This window comes from Pleurodeles waltl, chromosome 7, assembly GCF_031143425.1.
Source record: "Pleurodeles waltl isolate 20211129_DDA chromosome 7, aPleWal1.hap1.20221129, whole genome shotgun sequence".
Taxonomy (NCBI): Eukaryota; Metazoa; Chordata; class Amphibia; order Caudata; family Salamandridae; genus Pleurodeles; species Pleurodeles waltl.
In genome coordinates, this window is record NC_090446.1 from 539,472,727 (window position 1) to 539,499,199 (window position 26,473).

Below are 26,473 nucleotides of genomic sequence, written 5' to 3' on the forward strand. Positions count from 1 at the left end.
TTCAACCAGTGGCTCACCACAAAAGACAAGCAACAGTGTCCAGAATGATCTCAGAGGTGGCCTATTCTCCCATACTACAGCAGCGGTGCAGTGTTAAAATCTCTTACATAACAGCACAATGTCATCATGGGGTAACACAGAAGAGTGGGGATCTTTACTTCAGCAGTGGATCTAAGCAGTTCGCTCAAAGTTGAACCTCGCACTTTTTCTGCATGGGGGTGTGAAACCAGGCACCGTTCGTTTCCAGGCCATCCCCCATTCATCAGTGTCCTAACCAAAACATCACTTTAGATTAAAATTCATCTTTATCCTTTGCCACACAAACTTTGGACTCTTAACTGTCTCTTGGGATACTGACATCAAGAAGCGTTTCTAAAGGCCTGAACAAGTTTGTACCAGTGAACCCCTCCTGCAATTCTAACTCGTACATCACTTGCCTGACTGAATTGTCTTTTTACATTTCAAATAACAAATCACAAATGGCTGGATGAAAAACAAACAAAGCACAAATGATACCAGCGTCATTATAGTTTATTTAGAAGTTTTCTCTGGTGCAGACAGTGATCATACAGGACGAATAATATATATGCACCGCATTTTACAGGGTGAAAAAGAAAATCATCATACGGAGAAAATAAATCATTTAACAATTATATGACTATGCTTCATTTCCTTGTGATTTTTGGAGACCGGTTAAGTGATAGAAAAAAATCAAGGATATTGATTGATTAGGTATTGCCTATGGGAGAAAGGTGGAAATGAGGGGTTCCGACGTGCAGAGATTGGTGATTTAGAAACTGGTTACAGGTAATCTGGAAACATGTCATTTCAGCTTCTTGCAGTACGGTGCATGCACTAAACTGGCACAAGCTCTAGGACAGAAGAAACTGGAGCATATACAGCATTGTGACAGAATATTGTTTTTGAAGAAACAGTTGTCTTTAGTTATGATAGAGAGCTCATTTTCTTGTGAACAACACTTTTTTAGACAGGGAATACTTAAGTCCCTGATAGACGGGCTCTTTTGAAGTGGGAAGTTTTGCTGGAGGGGCAAGACAAGTTAAATATCGTGGAGGCAGGTGGGAAGGCCAGGGAGTGAGGTAAAAACAAGTGCATGCAACTAAAACCTCCTAGCACCCATGATGAGGTGTGCAGGAACATATAGGATACTGGTTCTTAACTCAGGTTCCGCAGACCCCCATCTACATATGGGGTCCCTGTCAGTTTAGAAAATAAATCATATTAGCAGATTAATAAAGTATGTGTACATGAAAATAAATATTGTAAAGTTGAAAAATGTGAAAGCCCCTGTAAATGTGAAAAACTGTGAAATTGTAGGCTAAATTTAACTAGGTAGCCTTAACTTGATTCACCAACAAAGCACTACAAGTACAGCATACAGAACATAGTATGGATGAATCGTGACCTCAATTGAAGCACCTCTATGTTCATCGAAAAAGCCAGCCTGAATTAGGGCCAAAAGCGACAAAGTAACATGCTAGAGTCTAGCATATTGCATCGTCTTTTAGAAATAAAACCACATTTTGAAAAGCTTCAACCTTCTGATTAAAATTAATCTTTCAATGTGTATATTTTTTGTATGTCAATTAAATAAAATGTGTGTATCTGCTTAATGAACGCTTGTTTCTGCATTTTTGTGTATTGTTTTAAACTTCAGTTTGTAGAAATGCTGAGGTTAAGAATCACTGATCTAGGATGACTGATTTGCAACAGGGCACACTTCAATTGGAGTTGTGATTTCCAACCTTGAGAGCACGGTTGCTTCAATAGTGTTCCTTTGGTGGTTTGGTGAGATAATGCCCCTTCCTAGAGAAGGTGCTGTTGGTATGGAGCTACTTTGGGAATGTTTAGACTATTCAGGTTAACAAGTCAACTGAAACCTGGTGTGAATCTTCGGGACTTTGCTTACGATGTAAGTGCAGAGGGCAATACCATTCTTTGCACATTTACCAAGCTGATCAGAAGGAAGTCTCTCTCAGTTAGGTTTTGTTTGGGATGGACTTTCACCACAGTTGAGGGGGGAAGGAAATGAAGTTTGTTTCTTTAGGCAACACATCCCTTGCTTTTGGACCAACTCTGAGGGGACCCTCCATTTTTATGTTTGCGTCCCTGGGACACTTCTCCTTTTCTGCTCCCCTGTGTACAAAACTGATCCTCCTCTTATGCACCCTGACCTCTGCACAGCGCTATATTGCTTTATAGCTAGGTTCACACTCTACAACCCCACAAAATACATATGTAAGGACAGTAATGCCGTGGTGCACATTTGATTCCACTAAAGTGGTTTAAATGAGAGCAGGGCTATGCCTTGAGGCTACGGCACCAGTGTCCTAATTTCAGGTCATTCTCAGTGAGATCTCTGTGAAAACTACTCCGCAGACCATACATCTCCAGTCTAAGAAGAGCGTGTTCGGAGTCCTGCTGAAAGAATCACTTGCCTGTTGACATGTTCTGGCGATCTAAAGCAGCACTGGTGAATGTTTCACAATCAACGAGATTCTAATTTCAGGTAAGAGTTCATGGAAATGAGAGGTGCTGCATTCACAAAGATTATTGTTAATTAAAGTGCCTTACTTTAGTTACACGTGACTTACCACTACATTTCTGGTGTTAAGTCACATCTCCTCAAGGAAAAACATGTTGTCATTAGACCACTTGGTATCAATATGACTGTGTTTGGAAGGTGTTGCATGAAGGCCTGAAGCTCAAACTCCTATGAGAGCGGGGATGTCAGTGGTGACCAATTGATCTTGCCCGAAGCACAACAGTATTCCAAAAGAGATTCCCATGGCAAAGAAGGAGGCAATTTCACCAGAGCCTACATTCAGAGTGTGTATGGACTATCGTGCAGATTTATTTCCTCATTATTGGATTTGTATACCTAAGCATGCTCTTTACTTTCTGTTTTGTGTGCATTAAGACACTAAACATACATGAGTTATTTGACAAGTAGAAGGACTGCCATCGAGAAGATGAGGAAGACAGAATGGGAAGAATCTGGTGCTGCACCAGTTGGAATGGGTATATTTGTAGTTGAAGCACTTGGTAATTGAGGGATCAACACATTGGTCGAAATGTCTGGCACGTTTTGTATGATCCATTGGGTGTAGGCTGAGACGAGGGTGTAAATCCCTGGGCGATTAGGCTGTCCACATCCATCTCGGTAGCTCACAACTCCAGCAAGCAACCATGCATTGTTATATTGGCAGACCAGTGGGCCGCCGGTATCTCTCTGAAACATCAGAAAAAAGGGGAGTCAGTGAAATGCATATATACTTACACTTACAGCTTCATCCTTGTGATATAATGCAGGCCAAACCAGGATATTCACTAAGCATTTGCATAATTTTGCTTACACAAGTTTGCAAATATGACAAATGTTGCAACTTTAGAAAGTTTTACAAAGATGACAACATTTCCAAAACGTTGTCATGGGTGAAATTTCGTAATTTTTTAATTATCTACCCCGTGGTGAAGGAGATTTCAAACTGTTAAAAAATCACACCTTTAAGATTTAAAGCTGTATGTAAGAAAGTAGTGTGAAATAATTCAGCGTAATCAATCATTCAAACATTTATAGGGCGCAACAAATCACTAGTGAGGGTCTCGAGGTACTGGATCTATATGCTGCTGTGCAGAGGAATGATCATTGGAACATCCAGGTCTTTAGTTCTCTTCTGAATAGGTGGAGTGACGGTGTTGTCCTGAAGTGCAGGGGGAGGTTGTTCCAAGCCTTGGCTTCCAGGTGTGAGAAGGCACACCCTTTGCTGTTGGCTCAATGGTTCCTCGGGGTGTCTGGGAGGGAGAGGGAAGCTGATTGGAGGTGTTTGGTCGGTTGGTGGAAGGTGAGACGTTTGTTGATGTATGCTGGTCCTTCATTGTGCAGGGCCTTGTAGGCGTGGGTCAGCATCTTGAACTGGCATCTCTTCTGAATCGGGAGCCAGTGTATTTTTTTGAGATGGGGTCTGATGTGGAGAAGATAATCTATACAATTTTCTGTTTGAAATGCTCTTACATGTGTGCCTGCACAATAATATTTCAAAAAATGAACTAAGCTGAAATTTGAGTACTCTGACATCCTTGCTCTTTCTGCTCTTTTTGAGGTTAAACAGAGCTGTATCCCTAGGTGAGATACCTCTCTGCCCGATCATATGTGGTCCAGTGTTCACTACACCCAGATTTTCCCAGTGCAGTAACACCAGAAAATAGGCTTGTGAAATTGCTGTAGGCATGGGCTGCAAGAGAAGCCTGGCCTTGGCCCCTAGTCCCTGGTCCCTGTCTGACCTCTTTCTAGGATAAGGAGAGCATGCAATGCTACCCGCTGCTGGAAGTCTTCTTCCCATTCCCGACTTCACCCTCACCAGTCTCTTCCCTCCACCCCGCATAACCACTGCTACACACTTTTACCACAAACTCACTGGCCACAATACCCTCTGTCCGAAGAAAATTACTGTTGTACATAAAGATGTCTTGTGATCTTACTCCTTTAGATTATGATTCTTTAAAAATAATAGATTTCATGGAGGAGTAGGGCATATCCATACCAATTCCAAATATTATGTTTTGGAAAGAAGAGCTCAGGATGTGTTTTTTGTTTACCACCTGCCACCTTCTTGTGCTTTCAACACCTAAGTACTATATTTTTACCTCTGTTACTGACCATAAGGAGTTATGATGGGCACATCTGATGGGATGCCCCTTGCCTATTGTAGGCTGAGGAAATCATCCTTCTTACTGGTTGCACTCAATGACTATAACTTTGGAAGTGTCAACCACAAGCATATAATGGTTTTAAATCCAACTGAGACTCAAACCAGATGTGTCCTGGTAGGATCAAAAAGTCCCCTGTATAGTAAAGATGTGTACCCCTGCCCGAGTGCATCACTGTACTGTGGTCCAGACCCCAATGCTGACTTTTTTTCATAGGCAAACACAGATCATGCATGGGCACCATGACATAGGCCTGTCTCACTGATTGTAGTTTGTTGAACCAGGAGTGGCGCTCAAAGCACTACCCTGATAGTAGTAGAAAGCTCCCATCTTCACCAGGAGTTAAGCAGCACAATCATGGTGGCGGCAGCATACTGCATAGTAATCACCAATAGTGAGCAGGATGTTTTTACCCTGTGTCATTAGAGTGAGGTCTACAGACTCACTCTCCCTTTTAAAAGTTTCACTGCTGTTTGCTTAACTCACCTTTGGCCTACAATAGATAGTTGGGCAGGGGATGTGTGGTTAGTACAAGTCCTGGGTGTATGTATGGCTGAGAGGAATATGATACATGAGAGATGTAGTGCTGTGCAGTGCTTGTGTGGATAAAGCAAGTGCTGAGTGTCTGTGTGCTTGCATGGAGCACAATACATGACAGTAGAAGTGTTGTGCAGCACTCACATAGTGAGTGTGTGTTTTGGCAGTGTGTGTGTGAATGTAAGAGCAGTGCTTAATTTGTGCTTGTTGTTTCCAGTGCTGAGCACCAGCACTTATTTTTGAGGGCCGGGGCTTGCTCTTCTGCCTCAAGCACTTGCTGCAAGCAAGACACATATAGGAAAGACGGAGGAAGGGAAAAACGAAAAAGCGTCACAAAGGGAGAAAGCAGAAAGCTGCAAGAGTGAGCTGGAGGGGCAGGTAGCTGCTTTAAATGGATTTAAGAGGCCCGAGATGGCTCTAGGATTACGCTGCCTCAGTATTCCGTGTTCACACATTTAACTGCAGCAGCCGCGTTTTTAAGAGGAAGGCTTTGGGCACCGGCACCTCTTTATTTACAAATTAAGCACTGTGTAAGAGCACTCCCTGGTTAAAGATAGAAAAGCTTCAGTGCTCCCCAGTGTGTTCAGATTCAGTGTCTGTACTGAATGCATGTGTACATGTAAGGGTACAATGCATAGAGGTAACAGTGCTGGACTGAAAGTGTGCTGTGAACGTATAGTGAGTGAGAGTGGCTGCAGTGGTACATTTTATGAATGACCCTGGGTTCCATTTTGGGAAATGGAACCCAATCCTACCTGGTAAAACATGAGGAGAACAGGAATCCTGAAATATTTTTATGTTGCTGCATTTCTGTGGGGTGGGGACACACCAGAGGGAAAAGAAAATCATTCCCTTTGCATTTCAAAAGACTGCTCTTTGATTCAGTGATAAATCATAAATAAGGGGCCTGGACACATCTCAGGAAGCGAGACAGGGCTGAGAAGAGAATAATAAAGAGTAGGGCTAGGGGTCTGGGATTAACCTTTTAATGTTCATATCACTGTGGCTGACATCCAGGTGTGAACTCCGGGCACTTCTATGAATTGTGTTGTGGACAATTAGCCTCGGAGCCTTGCCTACTGTGACAGACCCTAAATTACATTTGGTGTCTGGAAAAGGATAACAGGAGGATGGTGTTAAGTCCCCATAATTTGGTCATTTGCCAAGTTGATAGATGGGCTGTGTGAGAAAAGGAGGCTTTGCAAGACTTCTGCCTGTGACCAGGACTGGGGACCAAGGCCTACTAGTCTCCCTGCTGGGTGAGGGGGAAAATCACCCAGGAAAACCAAGGCCACCTGCCCTGGAGCCTGGAGCACCAGCACCTGCCTGCACGCCAAGACCAGTGTTCTCTCTGAGGAAGAGGAGAGCATTGGAGGGAGAAAGGTTCAATGGGGAGCTCTACCGTGAAGACTCCCGGTGCGAGGTGTGAGGGTTCATCTGTGCACCGATTGGGCTGTTGCCTGTGTGCAAGACTATTTTTGGTGACCCTTGTACGCCAGGAGAGGGCTGCCGTTCATTGAGCCAAGTATGGCGGAGGGCACTGAGCCCACATTGCCTTGTTGTAGTGACCACATATGCCAGACTGGGGCACCAGTGAAGAAGTTGTGTGACCAGCGTGTCAAGACTTGTGAACCACTGAGAGGTGACCCCATATGCCAAGAGGGTGATCGCACGTGAGGAGTCTACACTGCACCCAGAAGATACTGCAGCAAATCTGTGTGCCAAAAGGGGATGCCAGTACCAAATCATCAAGGACTTTTGGCTGTCGCCCAAGACTGCAGTGAGGCTGTGACTGGCAGGTCAATCCTCACCAAAGGACTTGCCCTGACTGATCCCTGTGGAATAGGAGGACGTTGAGGAGTACGTCCCACCCTCACAGGACTCCCACCCACCTCCGCTGAGCAGAACTTGACCATCTGCATCACTGTAAGCTGGACATTGCTCTGATCACTGGGGAGAGCAGCCGTACCACTCCAGAGAGAGAGAGAGAGTCTGCACTTGTCAAATCTGCACATGTACCACGAGCACCCGGACCTCAAGGAGCAGGATCTGATTTTGTGAGTTTCTGTGGTGAGGGCACCAGCTGTAATGTCAAACGCTTCTGTGCGGCAGAAGGGGGTAAGACTTAAACTAGGGCCTTTGGGGACTCAGGGATTCAATGTAGAAGGTGCTGTGGACCCATAGACAATTTTAACTGACTTCTTGAAGAGTCATAACAGAAATTTTGAGCATGGCCTAATACTTTGCATTCCCTGATGTGACCAGCAGTGAATGGGGAATAACCCTGAATAGGTTACTGTGGGGCTTAGGTTCTAGAATGTGGGAGAGACTTCTGTACTCTTTAATCAGCAATGCATGGTGAAACGTGTTGCTTCCTCAGGTCAGTGACAGCCGAGTTGCGCGACTCATGTGCGGTGTGCACTGACGGCCCTTTCGTGAGGTGGAGGAAGGAGAAACAAGCTCTACCTCCCAAGAAGAACTGCTGCACGCACCAGTAGCCATTTCGTATGTTTGGGCAGTTTAGAGGCTATTTTCTATTGAAAGTTGGTATTGGTGGACATTTTGACAGATTGGGCTGTTCAGTTAAGGAATGTGTCCTACTTCCTAGCGAAAGCAGTTGATTGTGTATGCAGGGGCAATATTGACCCATTGGGCAGTTTACAATTATTTATCATAGTAGGAATGTGTTTAGGTGAGGCATTAGAAAATTGTGCCCCACCGCTTTCAGAAACTAACTTTGGATGCAATGTTGGTACTTTGGGTAATCATAATTTCTCAGCCTGTCTGTCAGCCGTGTAACTATACCAGTGACATGCACACGTACCATCAAGGTACTTTTCCATATTTTTTGCCATTACATTTGCGTAAAGTCATTATTTGTTTAGGAGAACTGTTCAAGGCACTGTATCAATTAATCTGGCAGCAGGTTGTATGAGTTTACACTGTTATTGAGCATCAGGCATCCACGCAGGTAATTCATTTAGTGAATTTGGAGGAAATAGCAGCGCCACCTTAAGCATCCTAGCCCTCCACCCCTCAACTGAATGCAAGGGCATGAAGATTTCTAATCATATCTCGAGGCCATCGACGGTGACACTTTCGCTCCAAAAAAGACAAAAATATTTTTAGTTTACAACTTCGGACCTGGAAGGAGAAGCATATTAAAAACATTAGCTGTAGGAGTTGTGTAAACACGTACAGGGGGTGGGGACAACGGTGATTAGATGAGACATTGGATGAGTATGCCTCTATTATCAAAACACTGGACAAAAGGTTCAATCCAAAAAATATGCTGTGTTAGAACGACCTGAAGTTTTGCAGCATGCATATTTACCAGAGCAATCTATTGATGATTGTCTTGCTGTATTAAGAACCCTCGCTGCTACATGCAATAATTGTGAGTTCAAAGACTAAATAATTTGTTCAATTAATAGAAAGATCCAACAATAAAAAAATCCAAGAACGGTTATTAGCAACTGAAGATCCAGATTTAGAATCCGCTTTAACTTTAGCTGGGAACATTCAACACTCTAAACAGCTTATGAGGGAACTGACTTTTGAGCACAAGGTTAGATGAAATTCACCTGATTATTAAACAAACTAATAAAACCCAGAACTAAGAGGGGAAGTAGTTAAGGGAGAACTGAGACTTTTGAAAGCTTGTCCGTTGGAATGAAAGGTGGATATTCATGTTTTCGGTGTGACAGCAAGTTTAATTAAGGAAATGCTAAAGGGCAGCGCTACTTTCCCTGCGCCCCTTAGCACCCCCCTACTGCCACCATATGTGCACCGTATTTAAAATGCGGCACACCATGGCGCAGGGTAGGGGGACAATAGAGTCATTTTTAATTACTCTATTGATGTACTCTGCAGGTGTAGTGCCAAACTGTTAGCGCTACTCCTGCAGAGTATATAGGGGCTCATTCTAAAGAATGGAAGCCCCCTTTTAACGCCTGCTATTAAGCAGGTGTTAAAAGTGCCGTAATAAATGGCGCAAGGAAATCCCATAGATTTCCTTTCACCATTTTACCGGCTCCCCTAACGGGGGAATGCCCCCTTTGTATACATTATGCCTAGCTAATGAAGAAGAATTTGATGTATAAGTGGGATGAAGAGTGTGATAAGGTTTTTGATTTGGTCAAATGTGAAATTGTAGCTGCTAAACCTCTTAAACCTTTTAACACCAATGATATAAGCATCATTTCTACTGTTACTAGTAGTCAGTGATTGGGTACAGTGTTAATGCAGAAAAGAAACAATGGACAAGAAGAGATTGTGGTTTTTGCTTCTAGAGCTTTGTGTGGTGCGAAGTCTACTTATTCTGTGATTGAAAAAGAGGTCCTTGCCTTGTGGTGGGTTACCCAATATGTGTTTGGGGAATCAATTCATCCTGAGAACTGATCATAAGCCACTGCTGGACTTGTTCAGCACAATTGGTGGGGCAGAGCCACTTCCTGAATTGCTAAGTAGCAGTATACTTCAGGAATTCCAATACACTCTAGAATATGCTGCTGGTGTGAACACTGTGCTGCCCATTCTTTCTCCCGACTACCCCATTATGTGAGGAAAATGTGCAAGAATTTGTTCTTATGGATCTTGAGTTGGTGTGTATGAAAAATAGTATGGATGCAATTACAGAGGGTGCATTATCAGAGAAAGAATGGATGCAAGCTTTATAGGATGACAGTGATGTGCAAATGGTCAGGAAGTATTTATCTCACCAGCGAGGGTAAGATTTCCGTAGGCAAGGCATTGATAAGGAAGTAGGACATATTGTCAGGGATTGTTCTGCATGTGCCTTGAGTGACAAAATTCAAGTAATGAATCCCAGTCTCATTGTTTCAGTTACCTGTAGTAATATGCCATGACATAATCTGGCTCTGGATATTTCGGGATCTTTCGGAGTTTAAGGGAGTGGATCGCAATTTATTGTATTGAGTGACTATAAAATTTGTGGATAATTTTAATTCATGAGTTATCATTGCGTTCCTTCAAGGAATATTTTTGGGAGAAGGGTCTCCTGAAGAGCTTACAACCGATAGTGGTACCTAATTGGTTTCCAGAGAAATGCAGGACTTTCTGAAGTGTGCAGTGGTGAAACATGTTAAACCTTCCTTGTGCCATCCATGCAGCAATGGTTTAGTAGAAAGGGTAAACTGCACAATCAAGGACCACCTACACCTATTGTTAGATAATGGATTGGGATGGAAATCAGTTGCCACAGATATGCTGTGGGTCATGAGAACAACCACACACATCAGTACAGGGATTTGTGCCCTTTGGTTTATAGAGAGGAAGGATTGCAGGTTCCAAATTGAATGAAGCAGGGATGTAAAGACAGTGTGTGGTTGCTAAGAGATTGGAGGGAGTTGTTGATAGTAAGAAAAAAATTTCAGGACAAATATTGCTCAGCGGAAAAGAATCAATCACTAAATGCCCAGGTGGGTGACTGAGTTAGGATTAAAATCCCTGTTCATATCAAGAAAGGACTTTAACGTTTCTGTGCTCCAGTTCAGGTAAAAGATGTGAAAGATCATATGCTAGTCCTGGAGAATGGTAAGGTATGGAATAAATCTGTAGTATCAATAAATCCATGTTCAATGTCTAGGTGTGTACGCTCTAAATTTGGGATGAACATTGGTGAACCCAAGCATTATAGCAGCTGAGAGAATGTTCATTGATCTCAAAGATCTAAACGCGTTATGGTGAAATATAAGGATTTTGTTATGTAATTGTGACCTATATGAGTCATTTGCACCAAATTGCATACGTATTTCTTTCATCAGCAAGCAGTGGCATAACAAATGTCCCTGAAGCCCTCACGGTGCAGGGGACCCCCCAGCTGCAGGGGCTCTCCTCAGCACAGTACACTGTGTATGGGAGGCATGCCCCTGACTTATTCCGGGGGAGAGTCCCCCTCCAGTTACTTTGCAGGGGGACCCCCTCAAGTTTATTACGCCATTGTCAACAAGCTATATTACAGTCTGTTATGTGGAAGTAGTGTAGAGATGAAGGGTGTTGTGTTATTGTGCATATTAGAAAATGTACATATATATCTTTATTTGAGGATATTATGTCCCCTGAGTATTTCTGTTTTTTTGCTCAATATGTTTTGACTGTGAGGTTATTACATTTGTATATATTTGTTTTTGACATCTTGGTAATTTCACTTCTGTTGTTAGTTGTGTTGTGTAGGAAAGGGTTTTTGTTAGATCTGGGTTCTAAAATGTGGTGTTGGAGATTTCTCTTTGGGATTCTGTCAGAGGCAGTTGCTGCCCGGACCAGGGGACTGATGGTTGTGTACTAATAAACTCCTGCACCTACCTTATATGGTAGTGTCACCTTTCAGTCACACAAAAAAGGGTGGGACGGAGAGTCACCTTACAACTACTAGAGCCCCAACCTCAAGGGGGGTTGCATTTTTGCAGTTTAATGTTGCATTTCTTTGCATGTGAGAGTAAGAAAATAAATACTACTTTATCTTGTAAAATCAGGTATTCGGCTGGTCATTGATCTATTGCTCGTACTGTTTGCACTTTGAGTTATGAGTCGTGTTCACTGATCTGTACATATATCCCCCACTAAGGGAGCCTTGGCTGCTCAACCACAACTACCACTGAGAATCAAGTGCAGCAGGGTTACTTGGCCCAGTTGAGGGGGATCCATAGTACGTTAGCCTCCGGGATAACAAGAATGAATGGCCGCAATCACCAAGGTTGGGCCCAGGAGTTCCTGCGTACACTGTGGCCTTCTGAAGGGGTTCTGACAGTCTAACTAGTTACTTACAATTTGGCCCCTTGCTTCAGTTATGTAGTTCAAATATAAAATCCTCAAGGTGACTCTAGCACTCCAGACCTCAACAGAACAGGGGAATTTACTGAGGGACTGTAAGACCTGCTTCTTTGTATCACCCTGCATGGGAGGTGCCTCAATTTTGGTGAGGGACTTAAAGTCCTAGAAGACACTCTGACATGTAAACAGAGGGAGGAGGAGCAGGCTCTGTCTCTACTCTCTATGAGCTATAAACTTCATCTTCCTACCCCTTCATAACATGGTGGGCCCCTCATCAGCCAGAAGATGCCAGGGTACTGTCTCTCTATAAGAAATGAACCACTGTAATTTGTTTTTACCATTCTCATCAAAGGTTTTTCTTTTTGGAATGAGGAACGTGTTGGTACTTGTAACTTGTGCCACATTTGCTATGTGCATAGTGTGGCCCACCTTAGAGACCTCCACTAGCTTTGGCTGCAAGACATTTATTGCAGGGTCACTTTTGTATGCTAGATCTAATCTTCAGTCCTTCTTCATCACTTCAGTATGGGCAAGCACAAATAAGACAGGAACTGTAAATCAAACGCAGAGCCCAAAGTTTGCACATTAGATTCATATTTGGAAAGGGCTGTAGACATTATATCTCAGCAGATTGCCTTGGTGGAAATACAATTGCTCATAGACTTGATAACATCAACTACTGTAACTACAGTTCTACCCAGGTTCTTGGCCAGCGGTTCTGAGGGGGTAGGAATCCCTGTATTATCCTTGGATGTTCAAGGCGATGGAGCAAGCCTAGACTTCCCAACCCCATCTCTTGATTGTAGACCATCAGCAAAAAGAAGAAAAGAGGAGCTCAAGTAACTACGCAAAATACCAGTGTGGTTAATCCTTTGCAGAACTGTATTCTGGAACTATTGGGACTGGGACAAAACAAGCATAAATTGGAATGTGTTTTGACAAACTGAATCCCTTATTGGAACATCTTGCCCTGGAAGGATCTACTGTAAATGTAGTAGCAATTCCTAAAGTTTCACTACTCCAAAACGCTTCTGAGTGTACTCCCCCATCCAACAACCATGCTCACCGAGACCTGGTCCAAGTCGATCTCATCTTGTTCTCTAAACCACCATGCCCATACAAGACCCAGCCCAAGTCAGATTTCATCTTGTTCGATCTGAAGGGGGGTTTCCAACCTTCCTAATTATGCAAGTGTCCACAAAACAGAGGACAGAGTATATGAGCCAAAACATAAGAGTAATGATAACGTGTAATCAGGCACCCAGTGTTAGGGGCAGATGGCAGCTCTAGTTTACCAACCCTGATTCCCTGTTTTAATTTACCATCAGAAGTATGTCCCTGTGTAGATCCAGATATCCTGGGTAGGAGACTCCAGGCATTTTAACTTCTTCCTTAACCATTTTTATAATGATGTAAGCCCTAGAGCTAAGGTGTGCAATATAGATGTTCACCATTTTAATATCATCTTAGAGGGTGACTTTAATGCCAAATTAGGTGATAGTCCTACACTCTATAGTCTATTATCAATTTGGCACAGTGGTCATTTCCACTCAAAATCAGGTCCAAGGGGGAAAGTACTTCACATGTTTTTATCTGATTTTGATCTGTGTATTATCTCTGAAATCCTTGGGGTATTTGAAAACCAAATTGCCACGTTTATTGGTTGGGGTTGCAGGACTGTAATTGATTATGTTTTTGTTTCCGTGATATTGCATACTTACGATCAGTTTGCAAGCACTCGGCTAATGGTTTTAGTGACTATAATCCAGAGACATTATAGTATTGGATATCCCTGAAGTAATTAAAAGGCGTCCTAATAAAGGGACTACTGATTTAACTGTTAAAGACCAAGGAGTGAGACTTAGATGGAGTGCTGTTGACGTGTCACATTATTTGTTATCATAGTTAAAAAGAATTCAATATTACTCAATATCTGCCTGTCAAATGACAATGACCTTTATTAGCCTGGGCTATGTTATTAGTAACTTCCTTCCAACATTTGCTAGAACCCCCTGAACATGATGATCCTAGCTGGTTTGTGAGGGCTTGTAGGGAGGCAATCAGGCGTTTGCGTAAGGATTTGAACAAGAATCCTATAGAGAGGGAAGACATAGCTGTATGCACTCTTGAGCATAAAATCACATTTAAAAACAAGAAATCTGCCTTCAGGAAAGAGACAATGGAGAATCTGGCCACCTCCTGCAACAAAGATTCCAAGAGATTCTGGGAAATAGTTAACACTGATAAATTTAAGAGGGCACATACAATGGGAGGAGGGCTGAATATCGCAGCCAATGAACGGGTGGCTCACTGTAGGTCTGTTTACTGCCTAGTGACCTGAGGTGACCAGCGATTTTGTGGTCTTGCATTATCAACCTACCTGCTTCCAGTCGGGTTCAAGATGGGTGAGGTGGTAAATGCAATCTTCCAGAGAACCTATGGAAAGGCATCAGGTCCCGATGGGGTCCTGATAGACCTTTATGAATCAAATACTGCCTTTGGGCTGCTGTTATTACCAATGCTTTGAACTCAGACTGTAGCACTAAATTACCATTTTGGTTGTACACATCCACGATAGTACCCATTTTTTAAAAGGTAACAAACAAGACCCTCATTGCTATAGACCCATTTCTTTGCTTGATTCAATAGTGAAGGTTATCAATTAAAAGCTCAATCGACACCTCAACCCTTCGGAATCAAAGACGTAACCCACAACTGGACGCTTTTCCTTGTATTATTTACTGTATGTTTGTTCCTCTCTATGAATTACCTAGATCCGACCTTCAACAAGTCTGTATTTTGTAATCAATGCTCTCTAATACTGCCTTGACCATGTCTGTAAAGAGCTCTAATACCCCCGGGTCTTGCCAGCGCTATATAAAACTCTTTAAATAAAAATAAATACAAGTTTGTGGGCTGCATAGTCCTAGATAGAATCATGCAATTGTCTGATGACCTAAATATTCTTTGAAAGGTGCAATATAAATTTAGGGAAGGGGTCAAGACAACAGAGCAATGCCTAAACTTTCACCTTCCAGTAAGCAAATACACCATAGTGAAGGGGGGGGGCATTTACTTATCATTTATGGATTTAGGAAGCACTTTTGATTGAATCAAGGCTTTGGGGCATTTTAACAACAAAGGGCACAGTAAATGGGCTTAGGTTATGTGGAAAACTATATCAAATTGTCACAACGCTATTATGGCTATCTGTTTGGTCTAATCCAACCCTTAACAAAGACATAATAGATGGCTGCTTAGAGTGAGAGCTTAAGTACAAAATCCCTTGGTTTCAGCATATTAAACACACAGTAAATATTATTATTAGACCAGACCTATACACAAATTGTAACTAAGTTACAATCAGCGAGAACCTTTGGCGAAAAATCGCTTTGCAGAGTAGATGTCTCTTTTTAGAGAAGAGAAGAAGTTACAAAAACTGTCACTAAGGGATTATGTAATTGTCGAAAGTCTTACGACATGTAATGGAACCGTACTTAACTCTAGTAATTAACCCTTGAAAAAGAAGACTTTTTAACAAAATTCTGTTTGGGCAGTATTTAAAGACTATGAAGCTTTTTCTTAAGCCAATATTACACAGACGCAGTCCTTAGCTGTCCTTTTGATGACCTCTGGCTTCAGGCACTGCGGTATTTTGTATTCTTTTGTCAACTTTACCAATCATGTTTGTGTCACTTTTCCTGCCTGTTCTTAAGAAATATTGATTTCGTAAATGTAAATCTGCACTTTAGTTTTTTAGAATGAGTTACAACGCACACGGTTGGTACTTGGTGGCTTTGTTGTAAAGTCTGCAGTTAGATGCTGTAGGTCAATTTTGTTTTAAATATGCCAACATTTAGAAATGTGTTTTTAAAGTTTTGTAAATATCTTAAATTATTCTTTGTTATTCTTTTATGATTATTTTCCAATATTTTAGTAAAAATGAAGACAGAACAGCTACCTAGTTGTTCCTAGTAGCTAGATTTCAGTCATTAAGCATGTCCACCATGGCCTTGGCAGGGGTGTGACATTTAATAAAATATCTACTTGTCCATGGGACAGGTTGCTTCTCAAATATACTTGTCCCGTACAAAAATCAAGTTTTTCCTTTGATGCTATGTAGTGTGGCGACAAATTATGGCAGCAAACTCATTATGTAAAAGCTCTGAAAATTGCTTGTCTGATTATGACAGGGAAACTACTATAGTAGGGCTTGAATACTTGCAATTTCAATCCCTACTATAACAATTTCCTTATATTGCCACCTTTTCGCAGAACTACATACTGGGGCTGGAGGAAGCAGTAAGCAATAGTTCCAGGGCAGGAATGCCTTTGGGTCTGCAAACCTACTAATTGGCATGTTTTAAGGATGTTCGCCAGCTCTTCTCTAATCTTTTCCCATAATGAGAAAGGTTGAAAATGTACTCCTGACAAAGGCAGAAGCAGAAGTTCTTCCAGGGTTAGGGAAAAAAGTGGTTGGAGGGAAAGTGAACGCTCAATAGATTTTCACATGAGCACATGCATATTTGCTTGTGCTAAGATACAGTTCACTAATATTTTTCTAGGAGTACGATTTCCTGGTCTACATCTGTACGCTCAGGGTTGAACATCTAGGTGGCATGCCTTGAATCAACCCTGACAGGGACCTCACTTGCATCAAGGAGGTCTGAACATTGTGTGGCCTTGGGAAGAAACACCGACAATGGCTTTAACCCATACAAGCAATAATGTCTAGGCAAGCGAAGTAGTGTCCATGATATTTTTCTTAGATTTGCTCAGTTTCTCTCTGTGTTGACTTACAATATAAAAAGTGAAAATAGTGGCCAGGTGTATGACCTATTTAATAAATCTGTCCTGAAACATACCTCTCTTGAATAGCTTGCATGAGGTGTGCATTCTTTGAATGTAGCTGTCTGGGCCACGCAGGTCTGACTGGTAGTGGTGATATAAGGTTATTCTTAATCTCAGGCAAGGCAAGCTGCAGGAGACACACTAGCTAAATTGAAGATAGATTATTCTAGGAAAACATTGATAAAATTAATTTAAAATATACTTAACCTCAAACAGAGTGGACCAACACCCAGTGTATTATTTTTAGTTGGCAAATAGGAAGACAATTCAGGTTTTTAAGAGTTGTCTCTTGAAGGTATCTGCTGGCACACAGCCCCAGACATTTTACACAAATCTTAAAAAACTCTGTGGTGGGAGGAGAACTGTAAAGAACCAGTATGCTAGTTAACATTAAGAATAAAAAAGTAAAGTAGGAGGCAGATAAACTCACCTGGCAAGTGTCCTTCCCCCCTAGTGCAGAGCCTGCACATATCATGCTGTGCTGAACGATGGTTACATCACTTGGCACATACGAATTGATGTGGTACATTGTATCACAGCTCTGGGCGTTTATCAGTGGCACCTCGACTTCCTGGAGCGTTTTCGGGAATGGAAGTGGCACTGTTTATAGAAAAGTAAAACACATTAGGAGTTGACATGAATACATTAACCAGGTAACTAATACTAAAACGTCAAGTAATGCAGATGTTAATGGTAACTGTTTTACACCAAATTAATAACTCTCTTTTGATACTTAAGGTATTTTGTATTTGTTGCACTAGATAGCTTGCAATTTTTGTGGAGAGGGTTACCATATGGTTACAAAACGTCTTCTGACCACGAAGACTCAGCTTTGCAATTCCTAGTACACATGTACATTTCTATATTACATATTTGTGTGCTAAATTGAAAATGAAAATGTAACCTCATAGTTGTTTCTATCAGTAAACTTGTTTTTTTCTAAGAATTACGTTCTATTAATATGTCATCTGCCAACTGCAAATGAAATGTCTTATAAATAAATAAATACACTGTAGACAGAACATCCCGCATACATCAATACAGTTCTGACCGGTGCTTTAAATGGGCCGGTACTTTCCGGTACGGAGTACCGGCACTTTTTTATTTTGAGGGGGAGAGACCTGCACTTCTCAAGAAAAACGTAATGCTTTCAATTGGAGAGTACCGGCACTTCTCAGAAACACTTCTATTTTTCCAGTTCAAGCACTGGTTCTGACACTCCCTATCAAGATCTATCTTGACAGTCTCAACTACACTTGTCACCAGGATGCACCATGCACAAGCACGGATAACAATCATCATTGCCTAATTCGAATCGTCAGGTAAAAGGGCACACAATCCGCTTAAGGGTCACAGAAGCATCTAGTAAATGAGCCCTGGCAGACCCCTCACACATCATAATAACATACTAAACGCTCAATGAACATGACGCTGAATTACATGCCAAGGCGCCCACAACCAGGGCTATGAGGCCATACTATTATAGTGTCCTGTACAAATGACAACAACCAAACTACATATCAACATTTACACACTTACACGTAATCCAAATAAATCTAGAGGTATACGAATACTTTACATCGTGTCCCTGACAATTGGTAGCATGATTAGTGTTCAGTCTCTAGTTTAACTAGACTTTAAGGAGACGCTTGAAGACAGAAAATATCAAAGTTCCTGGCGACAGGCTGCTTTCCGAAATATTCATCCAAATTAAAAGAACAAAAATATATTCTAAATAGCCTCAGCATGAACAAGTTATACTAGAAGGAGTTCCAGGTTCTCCTCTCCTTTGCTTGGTGATCCCCCATGCATCCCTGCTCTTAGAGGAGACTTCAATCAGACCAGCCACGTTCATGGGCATCTCCTCAATGGTGGAGCTGTAGAATATTTCAGTGTCCTTCAGGGTTTGCTTGTCCTCTAGTCACCATGTTGATGGGCACACTTTTCCTACTGAAGCACCAACCTCGTTTGATTCTGTGGATATAATTCTCATGGTTCATCAGCAGATCGTAATTGATGACCAAGAAGAGCTGCTGTGTGTCAATGCTTTTGGACAACAAATCTGTAGTGAAGAACACACAAATGGAGCCAAATCGGTACTCATGCATAATTACATCTTGCTCTTTTTGGTCCATATCTCCATGCAGAGTGGAGACCATGAAATCGCGAGCATACATCTTCACTGTCAACCAGTCGACTTTCCTCCATGTGTTGATGAAGATGAGTTTAGGGGATTATCAATGTTTTGTAAAGATCGCACACTGTGGCAAATTTCCACTCCTCTCGATCCACATTGACTAAACTGTTGGATACCCTCCATGGGTCAGCACCTCTTTTTTTCACCAGGATACGGATGGTGTCTTGCATTAATTTGTTTGTCGTCTCCAAGACATCAGCAGGCGGGTGGGAGACAACAGCTCTACCTATGTGTTGCTGCTCAGTTTCAGAAAGATGTCAAAGATTTGGTCTTTAAACCCATGACTCAACATCTCATCTGCTTCATCAAGCACAAATATCTTGATGCACCGGGGGGACAGTTATCGTCAGTTGATCATGTCAAACACACGCCCAGGGGTGCCCACAACAAAGTGAGGGGCTTCTGTCTGCAACTCCTGCACTTCAGCCCTCACGTTGGGGCCCCCGATACAGGCCTGGAAGGAAGCCTCCATATAGCCTCCCAGAGCCATCACCACTTTCTAGATCGGTTTGGCCAACTCTCGGCTAGGTGCTCGGACCAAAGCCTGGGAAGCCTTTAGGTCCAGCTCAACCTGCTGAAGAATAGAGATGGCAAATGTGGCGGTCTTCCCAGTACCAAACTGTGCCTTTGCAATGACATCATACCCCTTGATACAAGGAAGAATTGTCTTCTGCTGAATAGTGGAAGGCTTCTCAAAACCATAGGCATAAATTCCTCGGAGAAGGGATCCTGATAAACTAATGGCATCAAAACTGTCAAGCAATTTCATTCTAGTTACTCTCAATGATGTCGGCTGGCTCCATCCACTGGGGCCACAGTCTCAGCCATTGTCTCTCGGTGTGGTCTTCATAGCTGGCAGACATTCCTCAGAACTGAGTTAGGCTATTGTTGAAGATGAGAGAGCACGTTATTCCAGTGTTTGGAGGACAAGTAAGAAAAACATCTTCCTCCCACTCTGGAGCAGGAGTGGTAAAATAGTGCTAGAGAAGCCTTGACATAATGAGAGGAGAGCATAAGTGAACAGTGCTTGATTCTAGAGTGACTAAGGATCAGGCCACAAGTAATTTGCACCTTTCCAAAGGCAGGGAGTTATTTATTCCACCATGATGAGTTCTATGACATAGTGAGAGAAGATTAAAGATATCCTAGCTGATGGATTCTGAATCAATTGTTTATGTTGAAGACGTGTTTTGGGTAACCAGTATTCAGTGAACTACAGTAGCAAAGGCGTGATAGAACAATTGCTTGTTCCATGAACGATGAGAGTCGAGTGGGAGGTCTGGCGTAGTCTTACGAGTGCATACAGAGATGTGGAAGCAGCAGAAAGTAAGAACATTTATTTGTTCTCAAAGGTCAAGCAGAATTCCATTGTGGATAACACCCCAATGTTCTACTCAGCACTTGTATTGTTTGTACGCAGCGCTGGGCGTCATCAGAATTAAGAACAACAAAAGTGAGACTATGCAATAATTTATTAAAAAGGTAGCAAGGCAAGAATAGCCAAAACTGACGTCCTTTTAAACTATACAGCACTATATACTCTATAGGATGGCACAACAATACATTTAATGGAAAAAAGAAAAAGCATTGTTTTCTAAAAGCATTTTTATGTGCGAGGGAAGTGAGGTAGAGAGATTAATCACTTTGTGTGCGCACGGCAGTGCACTCATAACTCCTGTAAATTATTTAATAGAAAATGCTTGTGCATAGCAGTAAGACAGTAACTTAAGACACACACGGGGCTAACCGATGTGTTTCTCCTTGGAAATCTATGGATATCAGCGCAGTAGAAGACAGTACATCAATAACCATGGACCTTGTTGCATAACGTAACCCTGTACACATGATAGTGTTAACGCTGAAATTATTAATGAATATTCATGTATTTTGAGTGTTGAATTTGTGTAGAAATGTATTAACATAGAGAAAAATAATGCACACATTTGAAGGTGTGCCCTCCAGAGTGGCCGCCGATGTTCACAAAGTGTACTTATTAATGGCTTATTAACGTGAAATATTGTGCTTATGTTTGATTAATGTAGTAATATGTCAGATTAAGGGTTGTGCATTATGTATTAACTTTATTCACTGTAGACCTTAACTTAGCGAAGTCTTGGCCTAGTTTCATGGCCTCATGTCAAGCTGCATTCCTTAGGCGTTTAATAAAATGGATGCTTAGAGAATTAAACTGCGATTTTCCACTGTACTGTCCATGGGCTTGTAGCTAAAGTTCGTTCTAATAAGAAACTGCTTGCTAGAAGATGCTGTAATCAATAGTGAAACAATGTTTAATTTAATGTGTGTAAGACTGACTCTCCCAGGTGAAGACAATGGATGTACTGAATGGAGTATAAGCTGCAACAATAGTGATACCTGACAAGCTAAATGACAAGAGCGGGTGAAGAGTAACCAATCATTGACATGTGAACCATGTACTAGTGGAAATGTAGATTTGAAGTTTTAGATTAATTGGACAAAGTGTGAACATGCAAGCCCCCCGACCAATTAGGATGTGGGAAGTAGTTTTAGCAAATCTAACTTTGCCCGACTGCACCAAGAGAATGATATGCCATTAGCTCTATTCTTTTGAACTGTCTAAGGAGCCATTCTGCCCATTCTTCATGAGAGTTTAGGCCATTAGCTGTATACTTTCAAACTGCTTAGAGAGACTTTGCTCATGCTGAATCCTGATGTCTTGCTGGCCGAACTGATGTCCTATTGACGAAGACTGTCACAGCTTGCTGAACCATTTGAGGACAGGTATACTAACAATGTTACAGATTGTTATGTCTATTTGCTTTTGTTTCTAGGTACCAACCGCTATTTTGATAGACCCATAGTTATTCTAGCCTGGCGTTAGTTAGGGTTCTCACTGGTGAAGCTCACTACATTTAATAACAGTTGATATCTTTTCTTTGTTGAATCTAAATGTATGTAACATCGTTTGCGCAGTTATTCTTGGTATTAATTTGCACTGTAACCTTAGAATGTGTAGTAGCTCAAGCTTTAATCACCTTGCGATTCTTTCGCCACTTTGGACAGCAAGTGCTGTTTCTATATATTTTATTATTTGATTTTGAGACTAAGGCCCTTATGTATGAACACATTTTCCCATAGACACAGAATGGATAAAACCCTTTGGTACATCTGGCCCTAAGTTAAGTGACATTAGCATTGTTAATATAGGGAAATAAACATTCTACCTTTTACATAAAGGTGTGGTTATTTATGACTGCAAGGTCATGGTGTGTGGACATTATTGCCTCCTACTAATTATTGATGACATTGACTGTTGATGTTATTGATCTGTATTGGTACGGGATATATGGTGGGAAAAACTCAAAGCGCAGTCAAAAGGTCCATCGGCCTATTCGGGTCTCCCTTGTAAGTTTACTTAATAAGGTCTGACGCGCTAACAAAAGTGTAGCTCACCTTGAGTAATTCCACATCAAGTGGCGACAGCAAAGGAATTCACTTGACAACAATCACAATGGCCGCGCTCACCAAGGGCAAACCGGAAATGGCAAGAACACAGGCAGCAGCCAGACCTGAAATGGCAGGACTTTTTTGTGAGGCTTGGAACACTTGTCTTCAAGTGATGAGGAACTTTCATTTTGACGTGGCCTACTAACTGGACGTGACATGAGCAGCTCAGACAGGCCCCAGAAAGTACATCATGAGCCACTAGGAGGAGGTTCTACGAGGCATCACTTCCTGCTCTTCAACAACTGTACAATAAGCCTCCCACTGCCCTATTGAAGCCCTCCTCGACACTTGGCTTCATAAGTCTCGGTCCCACTCACTCAGCCTGAATGAATGAATTTATTAATCATGTGCAGTTAATTAAAAGCTTACATGATATAAATAGCATACATAAAAACAAAAGCAAAGGAATTGGAAAAGGCAATAAATAATGGACCATGCGCCAAATCAAAGTGAACTTTTCAAAAGCACGTTGGATCACGGCTATTCTAGGATGTGCAAAACGTCTGAGCGCACTGAAGAGGCTAGTGTCAACTGACTATGCCGTCCAGCGACCACTAATTTCCATTGTGCCTTTGCATTGAAGAGTCTATAGTAGTACCAGGTGCCATAGGTTTACAAGATCAATTCATGAAGAGTGCAGCAAAGCATGCGCATAATTCCCAGTGGTTGTGGCTGCAGCAGCCGAAAACAGATGATGTAATGCCGGCTAGTTAAAGTTCCAAGTGCTTGAAAAGGGCAACACGGTATGCGGCACACAGACGGTCAGACCCCAATGTGGATCTTAGTTTGATCACATTTAGATACGGGCTGACTATTTAATGTTCCGCCACAAAACGCATTCAGATACAGGCTGACTATTTAAAGTTCTGTCACAAAATGCACTCAGCGGTGGGCTATTTAAAATGCAATCAAGGCAATTCTAGATATTCAAGGACTCTCTGCCGTCTGATTGTTCACTCAGCTTGCATTTTAGCCTCACTGCCAGTAAAAAGAAACAAGCACTTGCAATAGTATAGGTCTTGCATTTTTTCGAGTTAGAGCTATTGGTGTTGTAAATGCATAAGTGGACTTTTCTTGACATATAAATTGGTCAACTCTGCTGCATAATTAGTTCCTTTTGCCATACAAAGTTAGTGGCCTTGTATATTGTATTGTATTGTATTGAATTATTTATAAAGCGCATTCCGGTAAGAAGCATCAAAGCGCTAACCTGAGCAAGTAAACGGGAGAACAAAGTGCTCCTCCAAAAAAGACAGCGTGCCTATTGAGAAGAAAGCCAAGTTTTCAAATTTTTTCTAAAAATGATGTGGGTGGCTGTTTGACGAAGCGCAAGAGGTAGTGCATTCCATAGCCTTGCGGCTTCTACTGTAAATGCACGGTCCCCCCATCTAGCCCTATTGCATCGGGGAACCGCAATCATATGTTTGGAAGACGATCTCAAATTTCTGGTAGGTTGGTATTGTCGCAGGGTGGACTTCAGGTATTCGCAACCCTCAAACTGTAAAGATCTATGAGTTAAGCAGAGAGTCTTGAAAATAATTCTCTTATTAATAGGTAGCCAGTGTAGTAATTTCAAACTGCTACTGGCAGAAGAGGACTGGGAGAGATTCAAAATCAGGAGGGCCGCCGTATTCTGAATGGACTGTAATTTGCCAAGGGAAGTTTTATTGGCATTTAACAAAAGTGCATTGCAGTAATTCAGTCTTGAAGTGACAAGAGCCAGCACGACCGGCGTTCTTAAGTCTTCCTCCAAAAAGTGCATGATTTTCCTAAGAGTTTTTAGGATCCAAAAGCAGACGTTTGACAATTTGGTTGATCTGTAGAATAAAGGAAAGAGAAGTGTCAAATATAATTCCAAGATTTGTGGCAGAAAGACTGGGTGAAGGGCATCCCCCACAGGCTTCTGGCCACCAACAGCTGTCCCAGAGAATATTATTACGTCCAAAACACATATTAATGGTCTTATCTCCATTAAGTTTAAGCCAATTGCTGCCCATCCAGTTATTGATTGCTGCCATGCAGAGTCGAAATTTCTCTCTGGATTCTTCCCAGTTGCGAGATACAGGAATAATCAACTGAGTACCATCAGCATAGGATACAATCTGGAAATTGAAAGAGCGTACCAGGCCCGCTAGGGGCACCATATACAAATTAAAAAGGGTAGGGCTGAGGGATGACCCCTGCGGCACTCCACAAGGAAGTTGAAAGGGGGAGGCACGTTGTTCACCACAGACCACTGTAATGGTTCTATCAGATAGAAAAGATCTAAGTAGTTTCCAAGCTTTGCCCCTCACTCTAGCCTGATGGAGACGCCAAAGTAAGATGAGAGGAGAGATGGTATCAAATGCGGCAGACAATTCAAGTAAAACTAGAATTGCGCCTTCTCCCATATCCCCTCTTCTGCAGATTATATCCGAAGTAGAGATTAAAGCCGATTTGGTACTGTGCGCACGGTGGAAACCATGTTGGGAGGGGCACAGCCTTCCTTTTGCTTGAAGCAACTGAATGAGCTCCTGGTTGAGGTGTTTTTCTAGCATTTTGGCCAGGACGGGTAGAAGTGAAATCGGGCGGAGGTTAGAAAGATCTGTTGCATCTTTGCCAGGTTTTTTAGTAAGCGGAATAACCGTGGATTGTTTCCAATCTGCAGGGAAACTACCTTCCAGCAGGATTTCCACGAACACTGTCTCCAAACCTGAGGCAATAAGAGTGGGAGCTAGTTTTAAAATACATGGCGGGCAAGGATCATTAGGTGAGCCGGATTTCACCGACCACAATAGATCTTCAATTCTATTGACAGAGAGCGGTTGAAAGCAAAGTAATTGCTTACCTAAGTCGGAGTGTAGCAGAGCCTCTTCCCATTTATCGTCTAAATCTAGGGGGGTTGGGGGGAGACCTGAAATCTATCAGCAAATTGACGATTTTGCCGTTAAAAAAGTCAGCCACCTTTTGACAGTACAGAGGTGAATTCTCTGAGGCAGGAGATCCTGTACTAATCAGCATGGTCGTCAGAGCTCGTACTGTTTTAAACAATTCTTTAGGGACATTGATCGCCTCTCTAATAGCTTTGGAATAATAATTTGTTTTAGCTGACCTAATAGCCGACTTATACTTTCTGAGAGTGTCTCTGAGTATATCTCTTTCCTTTTGAGTTTTATTCCATAACCATTTGCGCTCCAGCCTGCGATAAACTCTTTGCAAATTTGTCAACTCCTTGAGTACCAAGGCGCCGAGGGAGGCCGTTGAACTTTAAGGATTGCCAGAGTCTGAGGGGCAAGCAGGTCAATAGCCCTTTTCAGACTGAGATCAAAAATCTCTAAGTGCGTGCGGTCGTCTGCTTTCGCCTGATCCCAGCCAAGTTTGAGCGCCTGAGAGAAATGAATCTTGTTAATTTTATGCCACGGTCTTTTTGCAGCCATTAACGTAAGTTGATTAGGAGTGGGGCCAAAGCTAATTAACTTAAAAGATAGCAAATAGTGATCAGTCCAATCCAAAGCCCTATTATCATATCTGGAAATCAGTCCCGGTCTAGTAAAGATAGCGACAAGCATGTGGCCCGCAATGTGGGAAGGCAAAGTGACTCCCAAATGGCAGTCCAAACTCTGCATGAAGCTGATAAAATCTATAAAGGCTGGGTCAGATACGTCTTCCAGATGTAAGTTAAAATCTCCTACAACAAATGCATTCTTTACTAACATCAGCGGTTCAAGAATAGAGGGCCATACAGCAAGGAAGGCCTTTTTGGGCCCGGGGGGTCTGTAGAGGAGGAAGCCCTCCATTAACATAATATTTTGAGATTTGATTTTAAAATAAATGCCTTCACATACCGGCTGTCTGCTTTTGAGCACCTCCAGCGAACAGCTCAAGTAATTTTTTTAAATT

General features: G+C 42.1%; 1 protein-coding gene and 1 pseudogene across 4 annotated transcripts in view; both read right to left on the reverse strand.

Moving 5' to 3' along the window:
- Positions 1–513: 513 nt before the first annotated feature.
- The window catches only part of LOC138304315 (transmembrane protease serine 9-like), a 1,357,906-nt gene continuing 1,331,946 nt past the window's right edge, over positions 514–26,473 (reverse strand). For all 4 annotated transcript variants that reach the window (XM_069244270.1, XM_069244271.1, XM_069244272.1 and 1 more), the window contains 2 exons: positions 17,342–17,511; positions 514–3,253 (listed from right to left, as the gene is read on the reverse strand). In XM_069244270.1, the coding sequence (XP_069100371.1) occupies positions 2,960–3,253; positions 17,342–17,511 (464 nt within the window). In that variant the 3' untranslated portion in view covers positions 514–2,959. The remainder of the gene's footprint in view (positions 3,254–17,341; positions 17,512–26,473) is intronic.
- Positions 18,653–19,911, reverse strand: LOC138245680 (eukaryotic initiation factor 4A-I-like; annotated as a pseudogene).